This window comes from Salmo salar, chromosome 03 (genome assembly GCF_965601325.2).
Source record: "Salmo salar chromosome 03, fSalSal1, whole genome shotgun sequence".
Lineage (NCBI taxonomy): Eukaryota > Metazoa > Chordata > Actinopteri > Salmoniformes > Salmonidae > Salmo > Salmo salar.
In genome coordinates this window covers 99,011,002-99,035,000 of record NC_138293.1, presented here as the reverse complement: position 1 = coordinate 99,035,000, position 23,999 = coordinate 99,011,002, and the positions used below count along the sequence as shown (strand labels likewise).

The 23,999-nt window shown below is 47.9% G+C and overlaps 1 protein-coding gene across 1 annotated transcript in view; it reads right to left on the bottom strand.

The window, feature by feature from the left end:
* Positions 1-7,891: 7,891 nt before the first annotated feature.
* syt17 (synaptotagmin XVII) overlaps positions 7,892-23,999 on the bottom strand; it is a 60,824-nt gene continuing 44,716 nt past the window's right edge. The window contains exons 10-11 of the mRNA XM_082972941.1: positions 22,910-23,065; positions 7,892-10,911 (exon numbers count right to left, since the gene is read on the bottom strand). Coding sequence (XP_082829067.1) covers positions 10,715-10,911; positions 22,910-23,065 — 353 coding nt within the window. The 3' untranslated portion in view covers positions 7,892-10,714. The remainder of the gene's footprint in view (positions 10,912-22,909; positions 23,066-23,999) is intronic.

Genomic DNA, 23,999 nt, shown 5'->3' with positions numbered 1-23,999 from the left:
GGGCTCTGTTGAAACGTAGCGCACTACAAAGTGAATAGAGGGCTATTTGGGAAGCAACAGGTTATGTGTTGTCTTGTCTATTGTAGGGGGGGGGGGGGGGGGGGTAGTTTAGCCTGAGAGGTGGGTTGTCAGTACAGATTGACCAGTCAGTGACCAGGAAGGTGTCAGGCTGAGGCAGCAGGGGATTAAATAGGTTTGAACTGGCAACTCCACCTTTCGATAACAGGGACATAAAAAGTGTGTGTGTTGTGTGTATGTCTGTCCCTGTCTCAGCTGGTTCCCAGGGTTCTCTCCTCCAGGAGGGAATTCCTTAGCTCTGTGGCAGAGAGCCATGTCGGATCTCCCTGTGTGTGCATGTCAGTGTCCGTGTCCCTCCCCTCCTCTGCTAAGCGTGGGCATTCCTCTCCAACCAAAACAACTGGAACATTCACACACACACACACATACGCATGCACACACACACACACACACACACACACACACACACACACACACACACACACACACACACACACACACACACACACACACACACACACACACACACACACACACACACACACACACACTAAATGGCCATGTTGTGTGTGACCCGTAGCTGTTAGCCCATGGAGAGGTTAAGCTGATCCTGTTCCTCCCCACACACACACACACACACACACACACATACACACACACATACACACACACATACACACACACACACACACACACAAACACACACACACACACACACACACACACACACACACACACACACACACACACACACACACACACACACACACACACACACACACACACACACACACACACACAGAGAAATTCATCATTACACAACCATTTAACTTTATTTGGTGTTTTATTGGATGCGAAATGACAACTTTGATATGGAAACATCACAAAGGTCTGGGAGTGGTGGAAGAGGTAAAGTCTGGGAGTGGTGGAAGAGGTCTGGGAGGGGTGGAAGAGGTCTGGGAGGGGTGGAAGAGGTAAAGTCTGGGAGTGGTGGAAGAGGTCTGGGAGTGGTGGAAGAGGTCTGGGAGTGGTGGAAGAGGTCTGGGAGGGGTGGAAGAGGTAAAGTCTGGGAGTGGTGGAAGAGGTCTGGGAGGGGTGGAAGAGGTAAAGTCTGGGAGTGGTGGAAGAGGTCTGGGAGGGGTGGAAGAGGTCTGGAAGTGGTGGGAGAGGTAAGGTCTGGGAGTGGTGGAAGAGGTCTTGGAGTGGTGGAAGAGGTCTTTGAGTGGTGGAAGAGGTAAGGTCTGGAAGTGGTGGAAGAGGTAAGGTCTGGGAGTGGTGGAAGAGGTAAGGTCTGGGAGTGGTGGAAGAGGTAAGGTCTGGGAGTGGTGGAAGAGGTAAGGTCTGGGAGTGGTGGAAGAGGTAAAGTCTGGGAGTGGTGGAAGAGGTCTTGGAGTGGTGGAAGAGGTCTGGGAGTGGTGGAAGAGGTAAGGTCTGGGAGTGGTGGAAGAGGTAAGGCCTGGGAGTGGTGGAAGAGGTCTGGGAGTGGTGGAAGAGGTCTGGGAGTGGTGGAAGAGGTCTGGGAGTGGTGGAAGAGGTAAGTAACCGTGTGTATGTCTATGTATATCTTACTATTAACAAACATCCAATCTTTAAACATCCACTGTGCCAGGACATCCACTACAAGACAGAGCTGTACAGCTACGAGAGATTCATAAGTCAAACAGTTAACACAGGCAATATTGCTTTGGGTCAGACACAGCGACATTGTAGCTATAATGACCAAGGGGGCTGTATTTATATCAAGTCTCTCAGAGTAGGAACGCTGTTCTGGTATCAGGTCCCCTGTCCTGTCTAAATCATCTTATTCATTGATATTTAAAAGACCAAACTTATCTCAGATCAGCACGCACTTCTACTCTGAGATGTTTGATACGTCGATACGGCCCCAGATGTTCATCTTCAACAACAAAAAGGACCAATTGCTCTTGACAGCGATTGTACCACCAGAATACGTGTTTATACTCAATGAAACAGATGAGTCAAACAAACATATAGACACACGTAGTACCAAAACAGACAGCAAATATCATCTGTTCCAGATGGAGGAACACTGACACACAGACTGGCAGACCACTGGCAGACCACAACGCATCAAGTGTGTCCCAAAGGACACCCTATTCCCTATATAGTGCACTACTTTTGACCAGAGACCTATGGGCCCTATTCCCTATATAGTGCACTACTTGTGACCAGAGCCCTATAGGGTACACTTTCTCGGGAATAGGGTGCTATTTAGGACATAATAAACCCCAGTAAGTTAGACAGGAAGGAGTTAGAACCATGCCATTACAATGTGTGGGCTCTTTAAAGGGGAAAACGCTGGTCACTCAGGAAAGGCCTTCAAACAGGTGCATCGTGGGAGATGTTAGACTAAAAGCAGGAAGGGAGTGTAGTTTAGCTGGACTCCTAGATGTTCCAGGTAGAACTTGCACTTAGGCACAGTTCTAGGATCAGTTTCCCCTCCCCAATCCTAACCTTTACCATTAGGAGAGCAAACACATACTGACCTTAACTCAGTGTCTAATAACAACGTCAAGTCAAGTCTACAGAGTTTACTATTCCGTTAGTGAGCACCTCCAAGCAGCATTTACCAGCTGAGCTCACGTAGGAACCAACTCCAACCCGCCCTGCTGTAGTTAATGTCCATAGGTAGAGTCCCTTAGTGCTGGGACCAGCGGGGTAGAGTTCATCCAGACCACATCTCTAAAGACACAGACATGCAGCTACTCACAGACAACTAGACCCAGGAGGACGACACTGTGTGTGTCTTCACAATGACTCACTATTCATTATGTAGTGCAGTACTGTTGACAGAGGGTCCCTCTGTAGTTACATTTGGACTAAAACCCTACGTGCCATGATTGTGCACTACATAGGCAGCAGGGTTCCCTTTGGGATGCAACCTGTGTTTATAGTGACCGAGCTGAAGGAGGAGGAGAAAGAAAGCTCAGTAAAATCACTACTTGTTTGGTCCTAGATTAAAGCTGTGAAACTTTGAGAAAAAAAACATGTTTAAAAACCCATTCTAAAAGTTTGACGACACACAATCTGTTCTTCTCGTTAGGCTCTTCTCTTTTCTTTTGTACAATACCTAACTACATAATCTAACTACATCATCTAACTACGTTATCTAACAACATCATCTAACTACGTTATCTAACTACATCATCTAACTACATCATCTAACTACATCATCTAACTACATCATCTAACTACGTTATCTATCTACATTTACGTCGATTTGTTCATTTTTCATTAACAGCAGAAAAGGCCATAAATATATACTCACAGAAAAACAATTCTGAGATAAATATATATCTAATATCTATCTATCTATCTATATATATATATATATATATGCATCAATTTTATAGAAAATAAATAAATAAATAATTATCTTCACTCACTAGCACAGTATATTTAGTATTTATACTTTTTTCATCACTTGTAATACAATCTTCACTGTAAAGTTGGCTAAACTAGGCTTGATACAGTATTGTACAGAATCATAATGTGTCCCAAATGGAACCCTGTTCCCTATATGGTGCACTAACTATTGACCTATGGAGGTAAACCTATGGTCTCTGATCAAAGCACTGCACAACATTGGGAATAGGGTGCCATTTGGGACAACCACAGCAGAAACAGTGGCGGTATTTCCACCATAGACCTGGATAGACAGCTCTAGCTCCACAAAGCCTGTTGTAGCATGGGCAGAGCCCAGGACTTCCACCATTTTGAAGTAGTCAACTGGCTGGGACTTGCTATGGGTTAGGAAAGGATTACATAATTCCATCCAGGTCAGCAGGACTGATCAGCCAATTTATTATACTCCTGAGCAAACATTACATAACTGCAGGTGCCAGTAAATCACCAACCTTGTCTTTATACCTGTTCAGACAACACCCTTCAGGGGGCAGTATGCACCCTTTCAGTTTGTTCACTGACTCATAGAAATAGTAGTAGTAGAAACTACTCTAAAATGAAGAAAGCCCTCAATGGTGCTGCCCATGCTGTCACAGTAGCCATAATGTAACAGATGTGAAGATGAGCCCTCTATCCAACTCTACGATTTCCACAGATTGTAAAGTTTGGATCCACCTCCAACTATTTCAAACCACTGATTATCAGCAACCGTTAGTTAGTCAACCACTTCAGAGAACATCAGCTATTTTATCAGTTAATGGGTGCATCCCAAATCAAAATAGCACCCTGTTACCTAAATAGTGCACTACTTTTGACCAGGGCCCAGTAGTGTACTGTGTACGGAATAGGGTGTCATTTGGGATGCACACCAATGTGTTGTCAGTTGAACACTGTAAAGAGTAGAGGCATGGTCTCAACCTAGTGATTCAGTCCACTGTACCTGTGTTAGCACCAGTCTGTCAGCACTGAGGCACTACGACCATGATAGCACCACAGGCACCTGGTAACCCAATACAGCTGGGTTAGAACACCAGGTAACCCAATACAGCTGGGTTAGAACACCAGGTAACCCAATACAGCTGGGTTAGAACACCTGGTAACCCAATACAGCTGGGTTAGAACACCAGGTAACCCAATACAGCTGGGTTGGGCACCTGGTAATCCAATACAGCTGGGTTAGGGCACCTGGTAATCCAATACAGCTGGGTTAGGGCACCTGGTAACCCAATACAGCTGGGTTAGAACACCTGGTAACCCAATACAGCTGGGTTACAACACCTGGTAACCCAATACAGCTGGGTTAGAACACCTGCTAACCCAATACAGCTGGGTTAGAACACCTGGTAATCCAATACAGCTGGGTTAGAACACCAGGTAACCCAATACAGCTGGGTTGGGCACCTGGTAACCTAAAACAGCTGGGTTAGGGCACCTGGTAACATTAAACAGCTGGGTTAGGGCACCTGGTAACGTAAAACAGCTGGGTTAGGGCACCTGGTAACCTAAAACAGCTGGGTTAGGGCACCTGGTAACCTAAAACAGCTGGGTTAGGGCACCTGGTAATCTAAAACAGCTGGGTTAGGGCTCCTGGTAACCCAATACAGCTGGGTTAGAACACCTGGTAACCCAATACAGCTGGGTTAGAACACCAGGTAACCCAATACAGCTGGGTTAGAACACCTGGTAAACCAATACAGCTGGGTTAGGGCACCTGGTAATCCAATACAGCTGGATTAGAACACCTGGTAATCCAATACAGCTGGGTTAGGGCACCTGGTAATCCAATACAGCTGGGTTAGAACACCAGGTAACCCAATACAGCTGGGTTAGAACACCTGGTAATCCAATACAGCTGGGTTAGAACACCAGGTAACCCAATACAGCTGGGTTGGGCACCTGGTAACCTAAAACAGCTGGATTAGGACACCTGGTAACATTAAACAGCTGAGTTAGAGCACCTGGTAACCTAAAACAGCTGGGTTAGGGCACCTGGTAACGTAAAACAGCTGGGTTAGGGCAGCTGGTAACCTAAAACAGCTGGGTTAGGGCACCTGGTAACATTAAACAGCTGGGTTAGGGCACCTGGTAACGTAAAACAGCTGGGTTAGGGCACCTGGTAACCTAAAACAGCTGGGTTAGGGCACCTGGTAACCTAAAACAGCTGGGTTAGGGCACCTGGTAACCTAAAACAGCTGGGTTAGGGCACCTGGTAACCTAAAACAGCTGGGTTAGGGCACCTGGTAACCCAATACAGCTGGGTTAGAACACCTGGTAACCCAATACAGCTGGGTTAGAACACCTGGTAACCCAATACAGCTGGGTTAGAACACCTGGTAATCCAATACAGCTGGGTTAGAACACCAGGTAACCCAATACAGCTGGGTTGGGCACCTGGTAACCTAAAACAGCTGGATTAGGACACCTGGTAACATTAAACAGCGGAGTTAGAGCACCTGGTAACCTAAAACAGCTGGGTTAGGGCACCTGGTAACGTAAAACAGCTGGGTTAGGGCAGCTGGTAACCTAAAACAGCTGGGTTAGGGCACCTGGTAACATTAAACAGCTGGGTTAGGGCACCTGGTAACGTAAAACAGCTGGGTTAGGGCACCTGGTAACCTAAAACAGCTGGGTTAGGGCACCTGGTAACCTAAAACAGCTGGGTTAGGGCACCTGGTAACCTAAAACAGCTGGGTTAGGGCTCCTGGTAACCCAATACAGCTGGGTTAGAACACCTGGTAACCCAATACAGCTGGGTTAGAACACCAGGTAACCCAATACAGCTGGGTTAGAACACCTGGTAAACCAATACAGCTGGGTTAGGGCACCTGGTAATCCAATACAGCTGGATTAGAACACCTGGTAATCCAATACAGCTGGGTTAGGGCACCTGGTAACCCGATACAGCTGGGTTAGAACACCAGGTAACCCAATACAGCTGGGTTAGAACACCTGGTAATCCAATACAGCTGGGTTAGAACACCAGGTAACCCAATACAGCTGGGTTGGGCACCAGGTAACCTAAAACAGCTGGATTAGGACACCTGGTAACATTAAACAGCTGAGTTAGAGCACCTGGTAACCTAAAACAGCTGGGTTAGGGCACCTGGTAACGTAAAACAGCTGGGTTAGGGCAGCTGGTAACCTAAAACAGCTGGGTTAGGGCACCTGGTAACATTAAACAGCTGGGTTAGGGCACCTGGTAACGTAAAACAGCTGGGTTAGGGCACCTGGTAACCTAAAACAGCTGGGTTAGGGCACCTGGTAACCTAAAACAGCTGGGTTAGGGCACCTGGTAACCTAAAACAGCTGGGTTAGGGCACCTGGTAACCTAAAACAGCTGGGTTAGGGCACCTGGTAACCCAATACAGCTGGGTTAGAACACCTGGTAACCCAATACAGCTGGGTTAGAACACCTGGTAACCCAATACAGCTGGGTTAGAACACCAGGTAACCCAATACAGCTGGGTTAGAACACCTGGTAATCCAATACAGCTGGGTTAGGGCACCTGGTAATCCAATACAGCTGGGTTAGAACACCTGGTAATCCAATACAGCTGGGTTAGGGCACCTGGTAATCCAATACAGCTGGGTTAGGGCACCTGGTAACCCAATACAGCTGGGTTAGAACACCTGGTAACCCAATACAGCTGGGTTAGAACACCTGGTAACCCAATACAGCTGGGTTAGAACACCTGCTAACACAATACAGCTGGGTTAGAACACCAGGTAACCCAATACAGCTGGGTTAGAACACCTGGTAACCCAATACAGCTGGGTTATAACTCCAGGTAACCCAATACAGCTGGGTTAGAACACCTGGTAATCCAATACAGCTGGGTTAGAACACCAGGTAACCCAATACAACTGGGTTGGGCACCTGGTAACCTAAAACAGCTGGATTAGGACACCTGGTAACATTAAACAGCTGAGTTAGAGCACCTGGTAACATAAAACAGCCGGATTAGGGCACCTGGTAACCTAAAACAGCTGGGTTAGGGCACCTGGTAACGTAAAACAGCTGGGTTAGGGCAGCTGGTAACCTAAAACAGCTGGGTTAGGGCACCTGGTAACATTAAACAGCTGGGTTAGGGCACCTGGTAACGTAAAACAGCTGGGTTAGGGCACCTGGTAACCTAAATCAGCTGGGTTAGGGCACCTGGTAATCCAATACAGCTGGGTTAGGGCACCTGGTAACCCAATACAGCTGGGTTAGAACACCTGGTAACCCAATACAGCTGGGTTAGAACACCTGGTAACCCAATACAGCTGGGTTAGAACACCTGCTAACCCAATACAGCTGGGTTAGAACACCAGGTAACCCAATACAGCTGGGTTAGAACACCTGGTAACCCAAAACAGCTGGGTTAGAACACCAGGTAACCCAATACAGCTGGGTTAGAACACCTGGTAATCCAAAACAGCTGGGTTAGAACACCAGGTAACCCAATACAACTGGGTTGGGCACCTGGTAACCTAAAACAGCTGGATTAGGACACCTGGTAACATTAAACAGCTGAGTTAGAGCACCTGGTAACATAAAACAGCCGGATTAGGGCACCTGGTAACCTAAAACAGCTGGGTTAGGGCACCTGGTAACGTAAAACAGCTGGGTTAGGGCAGCTGGTAACCTAAAACAGCTGGGTTAGGGCACCTGGTAACATTAAACAGCTGGGTTAGGGCACCTGGTAACGTAAAACAGCTGGGTTAGGGCACCTGGTAACCTAAAACAGCTGGGTTAGGGCACCTGGTAACCTAAAACAGCTGGGTTAGGGCACCTGGTAACGTAAAACAGCTGGGTTAGGGCACCTGGTAACCTAAAACAGCTGGGTTAGGGCACCTGGTAACCCAATACAGCTGGGTTAGAACACCTGGTAACCCAATACAGCTGGGTTAGAACACCAGGTAACCCAATACAGCTGGGTTAGAACACCTGGTAAACCAATACAGCTGGGTTAGGGCACCTGGTAATCCAATACAGCTGGATTAGAACACCTGGTAATCCAATACAGCTGGGTTAGGGCACCTGGTAACCCAATACAGCTGGGTTAGAACACCAAGTAACCCAATACAGCTGGGTTAGAACACCAAGTAACCCAATACAGCTGGGTTAGAACACCTGGTAATCCAATACAGCTGGGTTAGAACACCAGGTAACCCAATACAGCTGGGTTGGGCACCTGGTAACCTAAAACAGCTGGATTAGGACACCTGGTAACATTAAACAGCTGAGTTAGAGCACCTGGTAACCTAAAACAGCTGGGTTAGGGCACCTGGTAACGTAAAACAGCTGGGTTATGGCAGCTGGTAACCTAAAACAGCTGGGTTAGGGCACCTGGTAACCTAAAACAGCTGGGTTAGGGCACCTGGTAACCTAAAACAGCTGGGTTAGGGCACCTGGTAACCTAAAACAGCTGGGTTAGGGCACCTGGTAACCTAAAACAGCTGGGTTAGGGCACCTGGTAACCCAATACAGCTGGGTTAGAACACCTGGTAACCCAATACAGCTGGGTTAGAACACCAGGTAACCCAATACAGCTGGGTTAGAACACCTGGTAAACCAATACAGCTGGGTTAGGGCACCTGGTAATCCAATACAGCTGGATTAGAACACCTGGTAATCCAATACAGCTGGGTTAGGGCACCTGGTAATCCAATACAGCTGGGTTAGGGCACCTGGTAACCCAATACAGCTGGGTTAGAACACCTGGTAACCCAATACAGCTGGGTTAGAACACCTGGTAACCCAATACAGCTGGGTTAGAACACCTGGTAACCCAATACAGCTGGGTTAGAACACCAGGTAACCCAATACAGCTGGGTTAGAACACCTGGTAATCCAATACAGCTGGGTTAGAACACCAGGTAACCCAAAACAGCTGGGTTGGGCACCTGGTAACCTAAAACAGCTGGATTAGGACACCTGGTAACATTAAACAGCTGAGTTAGAGGACCTGGTAACATAAAACAGCCGGATTAGGGCACCTGGTAACCTAAAACAGCTGGGTTAGGGCACCTGGTAACATAAAACAGCTGGGTTAGGGCACCTGGTAATGTAAAACAGCTGGGTTAGGGCACCTGGTAACCTAAAACAGCTGGGTTAGGGCACCTGGTAACCTAAAACAGCTGGGTTAGGGCACCTGGTAACATTAAACAGCTGGGTTAGGGCACCTGGTAACGTAAAACAGCTGGGTTAGGGCACCTGGTAACCTAAAACAGCTGGGTTAGGGCACCTGGTGACCTAAAACAGCTGGGTTAGGACACCTTGTAACATTAAACAGCTGGGTTAGGGCTTGGGAAACTGTTTTTATACAGGCCCATGATTACCATGCCAAGTAGTGGGTACCTGGTAACCCAGTGTTCCAGTAAGTAAGTCAGTCAGTCAGTGAAGGGGGCACCTGGTAACCCAGCCAGCGTAGTAGGGCACCTGGTAACCCAGTGAATTTATAAGGGCACCTAGTAACCCAGTCAGTCTATAAGGGCACCTGGTAACCCAGTCAGTTTATAAGGGCACCTAGTAACCCAGTCAGTTTATAAGGGCACCTGGTAGCCCAGTGTATAAGGGCTCGGAGGTCAGTGTATAAGGGCACCTGGTAAGGTCAGGAATGATGACGATGGATCTCCTCTCCTGTCTGATCCTATCAATGGGAAAAAGGTGAAGCCCAGATAGTCTGTCTATTCCCTATTTAGAGCATAACATTTGACCAGGGCCCATAGGGAGGAGGGGCCCATAGGGAGGTGGGGCCCATAGGGAGGAGGGGCCCATAGGGAGGTGGGGCCCATAGGGAGGTGGGGCCCATAGGGAGGAGGGGCCCATAGGGAGGTGGGGCCCATAGGGAGGAGGGGCCCATAGGGAGGTGGGGCCCATTTTTTACGGGAACCGCCAACCATAGGCCTGCGGCCCGGGGCAGAGACAAATATATATTTTTACAGTTAAATGACGTCTTTACTATTAAAATGTTGAGCAATGTCTAAGCCCCGGCCTATGATTTCTTAATCCAGTCCTGCTGTTGGCCTTGACCCTAACCTCTGTCTCCCTTCTTCTTAATTCTCTCTCTCTCTCTCTCTCTCTCTTTTCTCTCTCTCTCCCATCCTCTAATCCCCTTTTCTCACCTCCCATCTCCCTGACATCAAACCCCTGACCTCTTACCTCTAACTCCTGACCCCCTTTCATCTTCTTCTTTCCTACTGTGTACATCAACACTTTGAGCTTATACCTCTCCTCCTGACCTCTGACCCCTAACCTCTAACTCCTGATCCCTCTCCAGCTCTATCATGTGACCTCCAGCGAGGCGGGGGAGACGCGGTCACACTCTGCTCGTGACCGCAGGCTGTGCCACTGCTCCACCGGAGTTCTCTGACTGGCCAACAGGTGGCGCCAATGGGAGGTCTCAGGGGGACCCGTGGAGAACTGGCCAATCACGATCCTCCCCACAAAATCATTACTGCTCTTCATGTTGTGGCCGTACACTTGAGAGATGGAGGAGAGAGGGGGAGAGGAGAGAGGGGGAGAGAGGGGAGGGGAGAGGGGGAGAGGAGAGAGGGGGAGAGGAGAGAGGGGGAGAGAGGAGAGGAGAGAGGGGGAGAGGAGAGAGGGGGAGAGGAGAGAGGGGGAGAGAGGGGAGGGGAGAGAGGGGGAGAGGAGAGAGGGGGAGAGGAGAGAGGGGGAGAGAGGGGAGGGGAGAGGGGGAGAGGAGAGAGGGGGAGAGGAGAGAGGGGGAGAGAGGGGAGGGGAGAGAGGGGGAGAGAGGGGGAGAGGAGAGAGGGGGAGAGAGGGGAGGGGAGAGGGGGAGAGGAGAGAGGGGGAGAGGAGAGAGGGGGAGAGAGGGGAGGGGAGAGGGGGAGAGAGGGGAGGGGAGAGGGGAGAGAGGGGAGAGGAGAGAGGGGGAGAGGAGAGAGGGGGAGAGAGGGAGAGGAGAGAGGGAGAGAGGAGAGAGGGAGAGGAGAGGAGAGAGGGGGAGAGGAGAGAGGGGGAGAGGAGAGAGGGGGAGAGAGGGGGAGAGGAGAGAGGGGAGAGAGAGAGGGGAGGGAGAGGGGAGGGGAGAGAGGGGAGAGGAAGAGGGGAGGGGAGAGAGGGGAGAGGGAGAGGGGGAGAGGAGAGAGGGGAGGGAGAGAGGGGGAGAGGAGAGAGGGGGAGAGAGCGGAGGAGAGAGGGGGAGAGGAGAGAGGGGGAGAGAGGGGGAGAGAGGGGGAGAGGGGGAGAGAGGGGGAGAGAGGGAGAGAGAGGGGGAGGAGAGGTGTGGGTTAGTTACATATCCAGTTTGAAAAAAATAATGTTATATAATGTACTGTTTAATCTTTTGTTTTACATGTAATGTAAGTGACTTAAAGTGTTTGGACCAAAGGAAGTATAGCTGCTGCCTTGGCAGGAACTAATGGGGATCCATAATAAACCCCAGGAAGAGTAGCTGCTGCCTTGGCAGGAACTAATGGGGATCCATAATAAACCCCAGGAAGAGTAGCTGCTGCCTTGGCAGGAACTAACGGGGATCCATAATAAACCCCAGGAAGAGTAGCTGCTGCCTTGGCAGGAACTAACGGGGATCCATAATAAACCCCAGGAAGAGTAGCTGCTGCCTTGGCAGGAACTAATGGGGATCCATAATAAACCCCAGGAAAAGTAGCTGCTGCCTTGGCAGGAACTAATGGGGATCCATAATAAACCCCAGGAAGAGTAGCTGCTGCCTTAGCAGGAACTAATGGGGATCCATAATAAACCCCAGGAAGAGTAGCTGCTGCCTTGGCAGGAACTAATGGGGATCCATAATAAACCCCAGGAAGAGTAGCTGCTGCCTTGGCAGGAACTAATGGGGATCCATAATAAACCCCAGGAAGAGTAGCTGCTGCCTTGGCAGGAACTAATGGGGATCCATAATAAACCCCAGGAAGAGTAGCTGCTGCCTTGGCAGGAACTAATGGGGATCCATAATAAACCCCAGGAAGAGTAGCTGCTGCATTGGCAGGAACTAATGGGGATCCATAATAAACCCCAGGAAGAGTAGCTGCTGCCTTTGCAGGAACTAATGGGGATCCATAATAAACCCCAGGAAGAGTAGCTGCTGCCTTGGCAGGAACTAATGGGGATCCATAATAAACCCCAGGAAGAGTAGCTGCTGCCTTGGCAGGAACTAATGGGGATCCATAATAAACCCCAGGAAGAGTAGCTGCTGCCTTGGCAGGAACTAATGGGGATCCATAATAAACCCCAGGAAGAGTAGCTGCTGCCTTGGCAGGAACTAACGGGGATCCATAATAAACCCCAGGAAGAGTAGCTGCTGCCTTGGCAGGAACTAACGGGGATCCATAATAAACCCTAGGAAGAGTAGCTGCTGCCTTGGCAGGAACTAATGGGGATCCATAATAAACCCCAGGAAGAGTAGCTGCTGCCTTGGCAGGAACTAACGGGGATCCATAATAAACCCCAGGAAGAGTAGCTGCTGCCTTGGCAGGAACTAATGGGGATCCATAATAAACCCCAGGAAGAGTAGCTGCTGCCTTGGCAGGAACTAATGGGGATCCATAATAAACCCCAGGAAGAGTAGCTGCTGCCTTGGCAGGAACTAACGGTGATCCATAATAAACCCCAGGAAGAGTAGCTGCTGCCTTGGCAGGAACTAACGGGGATCCATAATAAACCCCAGGAAGAGTAGCTGCTGCCTTGGCAGGAACTAACGGGGATCCATAATAAACCCCAGGAAGAGTAGCTGCTGCCTTGGCAGGAACTAATGGGGATTAATGTCATCAGTATGCTGGTGAATATAGATTCAGGTCGCTATTCTCAGAGAGCACACACATACACATGCGTACACACACACACACACACACACACACACACACACACACACACACACACACACACACACACACACACACACACACACACACACACACACACACACACACACACACACACACACACACACACACACACACACAGACCCACACACCACGTCCATTGGTGACAGAGATTGCCAGGCCCTCGGGGCAGACAGCGTAGGGCGTGCTGTTGCTAGGTAGCAAGGTTTATCCCCGTGGAGGCGAACCAAGGGCCCCTTCACCTTCAGGTCCTCTCCTTGTGTGAATCCAAAATTGCACACTTGCTGTCAGTGATTTAAAGGCTTTGGATGGGTGTAATCATTGGCTTGAGGGAGTTTCCACCATTTTGGTTTCAGATGAAGGGAAGGACAGGAGGAGAGAACAGGAGAGGACAGGAAGAGAGGACAGGAGGAGAGGACAGGAGGAGAGGGACAGGTGGAGAGAGGAAGAGAGGACAGGATGGAGAGAGGACAGAGGGAAGGAGGAATGGTGAGGAGGAGAGGAGGAGAGGACAGGAGGAGAGGAGGAGAGGAAGAGAGGACAGGATGAAAGGACAGGAGGACAGGGGGAGAGGACAGGAAGGGAGAACAAGAGGAGAGGACAGGGGTAGAGGACAGGGGGAGAGTACAGGAGGAGAGGAGGAGAGGACAGGAGGAGGCGAGGAGAGGACAGGATGAGAGAACAGGAGGAGAGGACAGGAGGAGACGAGGAGAGGACAGGATGAGAGAACAGGAGGAGAGGACAGGAGGACAGGAGGAGAGAACAGGAGCAGAGGAAATGAAGAGAGGACTGGAGGAGAGGACAGAAGGAGAGGAGGAAAGGACAGGAGGAGAGGACAGGACAAGAGGAGGAGAGGACAGGAGGAGATGACAGGAGGAAATGACAGGAGGACAGGAGAGGACAGGAGGACAGGAGGAGAGGACAGGAGGAGAGGACAGGGGGCGAGAACGGGGGAGAGAACAGGAGGCCGATATAAGACCCCGCGATCGCATTCCACTTCCAAACACACCTGAGTCACCAGCTATCAAAAATAAATGAGAGGGAGGGAAGGAGTGAGTGAGGGAGAGGGTTCCTCCTTCCCCCCCTCTCTCCCATACTCCTCCCCCCTCCCTCCCCTACTCCTCCCCCTTCGCTCCCCTACTCCTCCCCCTTCGCTCCCCTACTCCTCCCCCTCCCTCCCCTACTCCTCCCCCTCCCTCCCCTACTCCTCCCCTCTCCCTCCCCTACTCCTCCCCCCTCCCTCCCCTACTCCTCCCCCCTCCCTCCCTTACTGCTCCTTCCCTTACTCCCTCCCTCCCTACCCTACTCCTCCCCCCTCCCTCCCCCCCTCCCTCCCCTACTCCTTCCTTCCCCCCCCCCTCTCTGTTTGTTGTGTAGCAGGTCTCATTTATGTTTTATAGCTGGTGACTCAGACAGGGATGTAGGTGTGTTTGGAAGCGGAATGCGGTTGCAGCGGAACAACGGACCAGGGAACTCCGGGTGCAGAGCACAGAGCAAAGAACAACTCAGGGAACATGTACAATATATTCAACTCCACAAAAACCTAACATAAGACTCTCTGCCCCTTTCTCAATCTCTCTCTCTCTCTCTGCCCCTTTCTCTCTTTCTCTCTCAATCTCTCTCTCTTTCTCTCTCTCTCTTTCTCTCTTTTCTCTCTCTCTCTTTCTCTCTCAATCTCTCTCTCTTTCTCTCTCTCTCTCTCTTCTCTCTTTCTTCTCTCTCTCTCTTTCTCTCTCAATCTCTCTCTCTTTCTCTCTCTCTCTCTCTCTCTCTCTCACTCTCTCAATTCAATTTAAAGGGTCTTTATTGTTATGGGAAACATATGTTTACATTGCCAAAGCAAGTGAAATAGATAATAAACAAAAATGAACAGTAAACATTACACTCACAGAAGTTCCAAAAGAATAAAGACAATTCAAATGTCATATTATGTCTATATACAGTTTTGCAACGATGTGCAAATAGTTCAAGTATAAAAGGGAAAATAAATAAACATAAATATGGGTTGTATTTACAATGGTGTTTGTTCTTCACTGGTTGACATTTTCTTGTGGCAACAGGTCATACATCTTGCTGCTGTGATGGCACACTGTGGTATTTCACCCAGTAGATATGGGAGTTTATCAAAATTGGATTTGTTTTTGAATTCTTTGTGGAGCTGTGTAATCTGAGGGAAATATGTGTCTCTAATATGGTTATACATTTGGCAGGAGGTTAGGAAGTGCAGCTCAGTTTCCACCTCATTTTGTGGGCAGTGTGCACATAGCCTGTCTTCTCTTGAGAGCCAATAGCAAGTCTGTACAAAGTCAAAGCTTTTTTAATGTTGGGTGAGTCAAAGATATTCTGCCACTGTGTACTCTCTGTTTAGGGCCAAATAGCATTCTACTTTGCTCAGTTTTTTTGTTCATTCTTTCCAATGTGTAATTTTCTTTTTGTTTTCTCATGATTTGGTTGAGTCTAATTGTGTTGCTGTCCTGAGGCTCTGTGGGGGTGTGTTTGTGTTTGTGAACAGAGCCCCAGGACCAGCTTGCTTAGGGGACTCTTCTCCAGGTTCATCTCTCTGTAGGTGATGGCTTTGTTATGGAAGGTTTAGGAATCGCTTCCTTTTAGGTGATTGTAGAATTTAACATCTCTTTTACGGATTTTAAAGGGTATCGGCCTAATTCTGCTCTGCATGCATTATTTGGAGTTTCTCTCTCTGTCTCTTTCTCTCTCTCTCTCTCTCTCTCTCTTTCTCTCTGTGTCGGTCTGTCTCTCTCACTCCGTCTCTCTCTCTCTCCCTCACTCTGTGTGTATTTTGTGGAACTGTAAAACCCAGCAAGATACAGCGAATCAGGGTAATAAATAAAGGAAACCATCAGTCATGAATCATCGACTCTCTGAGTGGACCTGTTTTAAACACAACATCCTCCTACTACCTCTCTGAGGACCTGTTTTAAACACAACATCCTCCTACTACCTCTCTGAGAGGACCTGTTTTAAACACAACATCCTCCTACTAACTCTCTGAGAGGACCTGTTTTAAACACAACATCCTCCTACTACCTCTCTGAGAGGACCTGTTTTAAACACAACATCCTCCTACTACCTCTCTGAGGACCTGTTTTAAACACAACATCCTCCTACTACCTCTCTGAGGACCTGTTTTAAACACAACATCCTCCTACTACCTCTCTGAGAGGACCTGTTTTAAACACAACATCCTCCTACTACCTCTCTGAGGACCTGTTTTAAACACAACATCCTCCTACTACCTCTCTGAGGACTTGTTTTAAACACAACATCCTCCTACTACCTCTCTGAGGACCTGTTTTAAACACAACATCCTCCTACTAACTCTCTGAGGACCTGTTTTAAACACAACATCCTCCTACTACCTCTCTGAGGACCTGTTTAAACACAACATCCTCCTACTACCTCTCTGAGGACCTGTTTTAAACACAACATCCTCCTACTACCTCTCTGAGGACCTGTTATAAACACAACATCCTCCTACTACCTCTCTGAGGACCTGTTTTAAACACAACATCCTCCTACTACCTCTCTGAGGACCTGTTTTAAACACAACATCCTCCTACTACCTCTCTGAGGACCTGTTTTAAACACAACATCCTCCTACTACCTCTCTGAGGACCTGTTTTAAACACAACATCCTCCTACTACCTCTCTGAGGACCTGTTTTAAAACACAACATCCTCCTACTACCTCTCTGAGGACCTGTTTTAAACACAACATCCTCCTACTACCTCTCTGAGGACCTGTTTTAAACACAACATCCTCCTACTACCTCTCTGAGGACCGGTTTTAAACACAACATCCTCCTACTACCTCTCTGAGGACCTGTTTTAAACACAACATCCTCCTACTACCTCTCTGAGAGGACCTGTTTTAAACACAACATCCTCCTACTACCTCTCTGAGGACCTGTTTTAAACACAACATCCTCCTACTACCTATCTGAGGACCTGTTTTAAACACAACATCCTCCTACTACCTCTCTGAGGACCTGTTTTAAACACAACATCCTCCTACTACCTCTCTGAGAGGACCTGTTTTAAACACAACATCCTCCTACTACCTCTCTGAGGACCTGTTTTAAACACAACATCCTCCTACTACCTCTCTGAGAGGACCTGTTTTAAACACAACATCCTCCTACTACCTCTCTGAGGACCTGTTTTAAACACAACATCCTCCTACTACCTCTCTGAGGACCTGTTTTAAACACAACATCCTCCTACTACCTCTCTGAGGACCTGTTTTAAACACAACATCCTCCTACTACCTCTCTGAGGACCTGTTTTAAACACAACATCCTCCTACTACCTCTCTGAGGACCTGTTTTAAACACAACATCCTCCTACTACCTCTCTGAGGACCTGTTTTAAACACAACATCCTCCTACTACCTCTCTGAGGACCTGTTTTAAACACAACATCCTCCTACTACCTCTCTGAGGACTTGTTTTAAACACAACATCCTCCTACTACCTCTCTGAGGACCTGTTTTAAACACAACATCCTCCTACTACCTCTCTGAGGACCTGTTTTAAACACAACATCCTCCTACTACCTCTCTGAGGACCTGTTTAAACACAACATCCTCCTACTACCTCTCTGAGGACCTGTTTTAAACACAACATCCTCCTACTACCTCTCTGAGAGGACCTGTTTTAAAACACAACATCCTCCTACTACCTCTCTGAGGACCTGTTTTAAACACAACATCCTCCTACTACCTCTCTGAGGACCTGTTTTAAACACAACATCCTCCTACTACCTCTCTGAGGACCTGTTTTAAACACAACATCCTCCTACTACCTCTCTGAGGACCTGTTTTAAACACAACATCCTCCTACTACCTCTCTGAGGACCTGTTTTAAACACAACATCCTCCTACTACCTCTCTGAGGACCTGTTTTAAACACAACATCCTCCTACTACCTCTCTGAGGACCTGTTTTAAACACAACACCCTCCTACTACCTCTCTGAGGACCTGTTTTAAAACACAACATCCTCCTACTACCTCTCTGAGAGGACCTGTTTTAAACACAACATCCTCCTACTACCTCTCTGAGGACCTGTTTTAAACACAACATCCTCCTACTACCTCTCTGAGAGGACCTGTTTTAACACACACATCCTCCTACTACCTCTCTGAGGACCTGTTTTAAACACAACATCCTCCTACTACCTCTCTGAGATGACCTGTTTTAAACACAACATCCTCCTACTACCTCTCTGAGGACCTGTTTTAAACACAACATCCTCCTACTACCTCTCTGAGGACCTGTTTTAAACACAACATCCTCCTACTACCTCTCTGAGGACCTGTTTTAAACACAACATCCTCCTACTACCTCTCTGAGGACCTGTTTTAAACACAACATCCTCCTACTACCTCTCTGAGGACCTGTTTTAAACACAACATCCTCCTACTACCTCTCTGAGGACCTGTTTTAAACACAACATCCTCCTACTACCTCTCTGAGGACCTGTTTTAAACACAACATCCTCCTACTACCTCTCTGAGAGGACCTGTTTTAAACACAACATCCTCCTACTACCTCTCTGAGGACCTGTTTTAAACACAACATCCTCCTACTACCTCTCTGAGGACCTGTTTTAAACACAACATCCTCCTACTACCTCTCTGAGGACCTGTTTTAAACACAACATCCTCCTACTACCTCTCTGAGGACCTGTTTTAAACACAACATCCTCCTACTACCTCTCTGAGGACCTGTTTTAAACACAACATCCTCCTACTACCTCTCTGAGAGGACCTGTTTTAAACACAACATCCTCCTACTACCTCTCTGAGGACCTGTTTTAAACACAACATCCTCCTACTACCTCTCTGAGGACCTGTTATAAACACAACATCCTCCTACTACCTCTCTGAGGACCTGTTTTAAACACAACATCCTCCTACTACCTCTCTGAGAGGACCTGTTTTAAACACAACATCCTCCTACTACCTCTCTGAGGACCTGTTTTAAACACAACATCCTCCTACTACCTCTCTGAGGACCTGTTTTAAACACAACATCCTCCTACTACCTCTCTGAGGACCTGTTTTAAACACAACATCCTCCTACTACCTCTCGGAGGACCTGTTTTAAACACAACATCCTCCTACTACCTCTCTGAGGACCTGTTTTAAATACAACATCCTCCTACTACCTCTCTGAGAGGACCTGTTTTAAACACAACATCCTCCTACTACCTCTCTGAGGACCTGTTATAAACACAACATCCTCTTACTACCTCTCTGAGGACCTGTTTGTGTGTGTGTGTGTGTGTGTGTGTGTGTGTGTGTGTGTGTGTGTGTGTGTGTGTGTGTGTGTGTGTGTGTGTGTGTGTGTGTGTGTGTGTGTGTGTGTGTTATGTCTGGTCTCCTTCACACCCTCCTTTATCCATGGCAGAGGACTATATTTACCCACAGCAGGACAATGAAGAGTCAGTAAGACAGGGAGGGAGTGGTGGAGTGAGAGGAGAGGGAGGGAGAGAGAGAGGAGAGGGAGGGAGGGGAGAGAGGAAAGGGAGGGAGAGGAGAGGAGAGAGGGGGCAGTGAGAGAGGGAGGGGAGAGGAGAGCCAGGTCTGATAAGAGACAGACATAGCACAGAGGAACAGGCCTGTTTCCATTCAGCACCACACACACACACACACACACACACACACACACACACACACACACACACACACACACACACACACACACACACACACACACACACACACACACACACACACACACACACACACACACACACACACACACACACACACACAGAGGGGAAGGAGATCCTCAGAATTAGATAATTCTAAGCGGAAGAGGGATGAAGAGAGAGAGAGAGAGAGGGAGAGGGAGGGATGGTAGTGTGTTAAGCATGGATTTAGCTATATAGCTAGGTGAAAAATGTCAGCTTCAGAAATCCCCGAAGTATTTCTGGGAGCCTTTCCTGGTTCCAGATTTGTCTTGCCAAGTTAACTCCTATGGTCATTGTCACATGTCACGTTTGACAGTACAGTAGTGGAGTACAATAGTTTGACAATTGTGAGAAATGGTACACAATGCAAAAATACCGAATGAATCAATGAATGCTAGGTCTTAGCCAGGTCTAAACTAGGCTGCGTACTGAATCAATGAATGCTAGGTCTAAGCCAGGTCTAAACTAGGATGGGTACTGAATCAATGAATGCTAGGTCTAAGCCAGGTCTAAACTAGGATGGGTACTTAACGAATGAATGCTAGGTTTAAGCCAGGTCTAAACTAGGCTGCGTACTTAATGAATGAATGCTAGGTTTAAGCCAGGTCTAAACTAGGCTGCGTACTTAATGAATGAATGCTAGGTTTAAGCCAGGTCTAAACTAGGCTGCGTACTTAATGAATGAATGCTAGGTTTAAGCCAGGTCTAAACTAGGCTGCGTACTTAATGAATGAATGCTAGGTTTAAGCCAGGTCTAAACTAGGCTGCGTACTTAATGAATGAATGCTAGGTTTAAGCCAGGTCTAAACTAGGCTGCGTACTTAATGAATGAATGCTAGGTTTAAGCCAGGTCTAAACTAGGCTGCGTACTTAATGAATGAATGCTAGGTTTAAGCCAGGTCTAAACTAGGCTGCGTACTTAATGAATGAATGCTAGGTTTAAGCCAGGTCTAAACTAGGCTGCGTACTTAATGAATGAATGCTAGGTTTAAGCCAGGTCTAAACTAGGCTGCGTACTTAATGAATGAATGCTAGGTTTAAGCCAGGTCTAAACTAGGCTGCGTACTTAATGAATGAATGCTAGGTCTTAGCAGTAAACACAGTACCTACTGCTGACCAAATGAGGAGCCTAGCAACTGCCTAGAGACGGGCTAGAGACGCCCTGGCGACACCCTGACAACCGTTGCCATGGCAATTACTCTAATTGTCAGCAGTGCGGAAGTGACACCTTTGTGAAGGCTGTTGCCGACCCCTCTTTCTTTCTCTCTCTTGCTTTCTCTCTGTCTCGCTCTCTCTCTGTTTTGCATTCCTCTTGTTGTCTCTATTTCGCTTTCCTCTCTCTCCTTCGCTCTCTCCTCTCTCTCCTCTCCCTCTCTCTCTCCCTCTCTCCTTCCCTCTCTCTCTGTCTCTCTCTTTCCATCCATCTATCTCTCTATCCATCCCTCTCTCCTTCTCTCTCTCTCCCCATCCTTCTTCCACTTAGAGTTATCTAATTGTGATGGAAAGAGGGAGAGAGATGGAGAGAGAGGGATGGAGAGAGGGATGGAGAGAGATGGAGAGAGAGATAGAGAGAGAGGGAATGAGAGAGGGAGAGAGATAGAGAGGGAAGGACAGGGGGATGAGAGAGGGATGGAGAGAGAGATAGAGAGAGGGAAAGAGAGAGATAGAGAGAGGAGAGAGAGAGAGATAGAGAGAGAGAGGGATGGAGAGAGGGATGGAGAGAGAGATAGAGGGAAAGAGAGAGATAGAGAGAGAGGGAAGGAGAGAGATAAAGAGAGAGGGAAGAAGAGAGGGATGAGAGAGAGATAGAGAGAGGGAAAGAGAGAGGTAGAGAGAGAGAAGGAGAGAGAGATAGAGAGAGGGAAAGAGAGAGTGATAGAGAGAGAGAGGGAAGGAGAGAGATAAAGAGAGAGGGAAAGAGAGAGATAGAGAGAGAGAGGGAAAGAGAGAGCGATAGAGAGAGGGAAAGAGATGGAGAGAGGGATGGAGAGAGAGATAGAGAAAGGGAAAGAGATGGAGAGAGGGATGGAGAGAGATAGAGAGAGGGAAAGAGAGAGATAGAGAGGGAAGGAGAGAGAGATAGAGACAGGGAAAGAGAGAGCGATAGAGAAAGGGAAAGAGATGGAGAGAGGGATGGAGAGAGAGATAGAGAGAGGGAAAGAGATGGAGAGAGGGATGGAGAGAGAGAGAGATAGAGAGAGGGAAAGAGATGGAGACACCATCCTGCTGTACACACCACAGGAGGCATGCTCTTATTCTCTAGGTAGATACACCCCACAGAGGGAGAGAGTGTACACTCCGTAGGGAGCCTAGGTAGGGAGTCTACTATGAGGTTACAGAGCAAATGAAAGGTCATTATTATTTTTCAGAGTAATAATATGAATGACTTCCCTTTTCTTTCTCTCCCTCACCTCTCCACCTCTCAATTCAATTCAATTCAATAAAATGTTTATTGGCATGAATTAGTGGTTGCCACTGTTGGGTGGTTGTTACTGTTGCCAAAGCAATATACATGGAGTATTACTCTTTCTCTCAGTCTCTCACTCCTCGCCTCCCCACCACTCATCTCTTTCTGCCCCGTTCTCTCTCTCTCTCTCTCTCTCTCTCTCTCTCTCTCTCTCTCTCTCTCTCTCTCTCTCTCTCTCTGCCCCTTTCTCTCTCTCTCTCTCTCTCTCTCTCTCTCTCTCTCTGCCCCTTTCTCTCTCTCTCTCTCTCTCTCTCTCTCTCTCTCTCTACTCTCTCTCTCTCTCTCTGCCCCTTTCTCTCTCTCTCTCTCTCTCTCTCTCTCTCCCTTTCTCGCTCTCTCTCTCAATTCCTCTCTCTGCCCCTTTCTCTCTCTCTCTCTCTCTCGCTCTCTCTCTCTCTCTCTCTCTCTCTCTCTCTCTCTCTCTCTCTCTCTCTCTCTCTCTCTCTCTCTCTCTCTCTCTAGGGTCTGTACCTGTAAATACCAGGCTGACTTCGCTGAGGTCTTCGTGGGGGACTCTGAAGCTGAACGACTCGTTGTAGAAGGGGTCGATGGTTCCTTTCATACAGGATGTCTTCTTGGTCTTTACCAGCTTCAGCCCTGTTACCAGCTGAACCTTCACAAACGGGTCTGGGGGGGATGTAGATAGAGACAGGAAGGAAGTTAAATGTTCTGCTAGCAAGAAATAGGATGTGCAGGTGGCATGATGGTACCCCGTGGTATGACATAGTGTGTCGTGTTGTGGTATGACATAGTGTGTCGTGTTGTGGTATGACATAGTGTGTCGTGTTGTGGTATGACATAGTGTGTCGTGTTGTGGTATGACATAGTGTGTCGTGTTGTGGTATGACATAGTGTGTCGTGGTGTGTTGTAGGGTTGTGGTGTGTTGTGGTGTGTAGTGTTGTGTTGTGGTATGACATAGTGTGTTGTGTTGTGTAGTGTCATGTTGTGGTGTTGTGGTGTGTAGGGTTGTGGTATGACAGTGTGTTGTGGTGTGTAGTGTCGTGTTGTGGTGTTGTGGTGTGTAGTGTTGTGGTATGACATAGTGTGTTGTGGTGTGTCGTGTCGTGGTGTGTCGTGGTGTGTTGTGGTGTGAAGTGGTTCCCTGTGATGCCTGACCCAGGTGTGTGTCAGGTGTGTTATTCAGGTTTATTCAGTTATTACCTGATCCCCAGGTGTGTGTCAGGTGTGTTATTCAGGTTTACTCAGTTATTACCTGATCCCCAGGTGTGTGTCAGGTGTGTTATTCAGGTTTATTCAGTTATTACCTGATCCCCAGGTGTGTGTCAGGTGTGTTATTCAGGTTTATTCAGTTATTACCTGATCCCCAGGTGTGTGTCAGGTGTGTTATTCAGGTTTACTCAGTTATTACCTGATCCCCAGGTGTGTGTCAGGTGTGTTATTCAGGTTTATTCAGTTATTACCTGATCTGCAGCAGCTGATCCCCAGGTGTGGTATATGAGGTGTTATTCAGTTATCCTCAAATCAAATGTTATTCGTCACATGCTTGATAAACAACAGGTGTGGACTAACATTGAAAAGCTTACTTACGGGTCCTTCCCA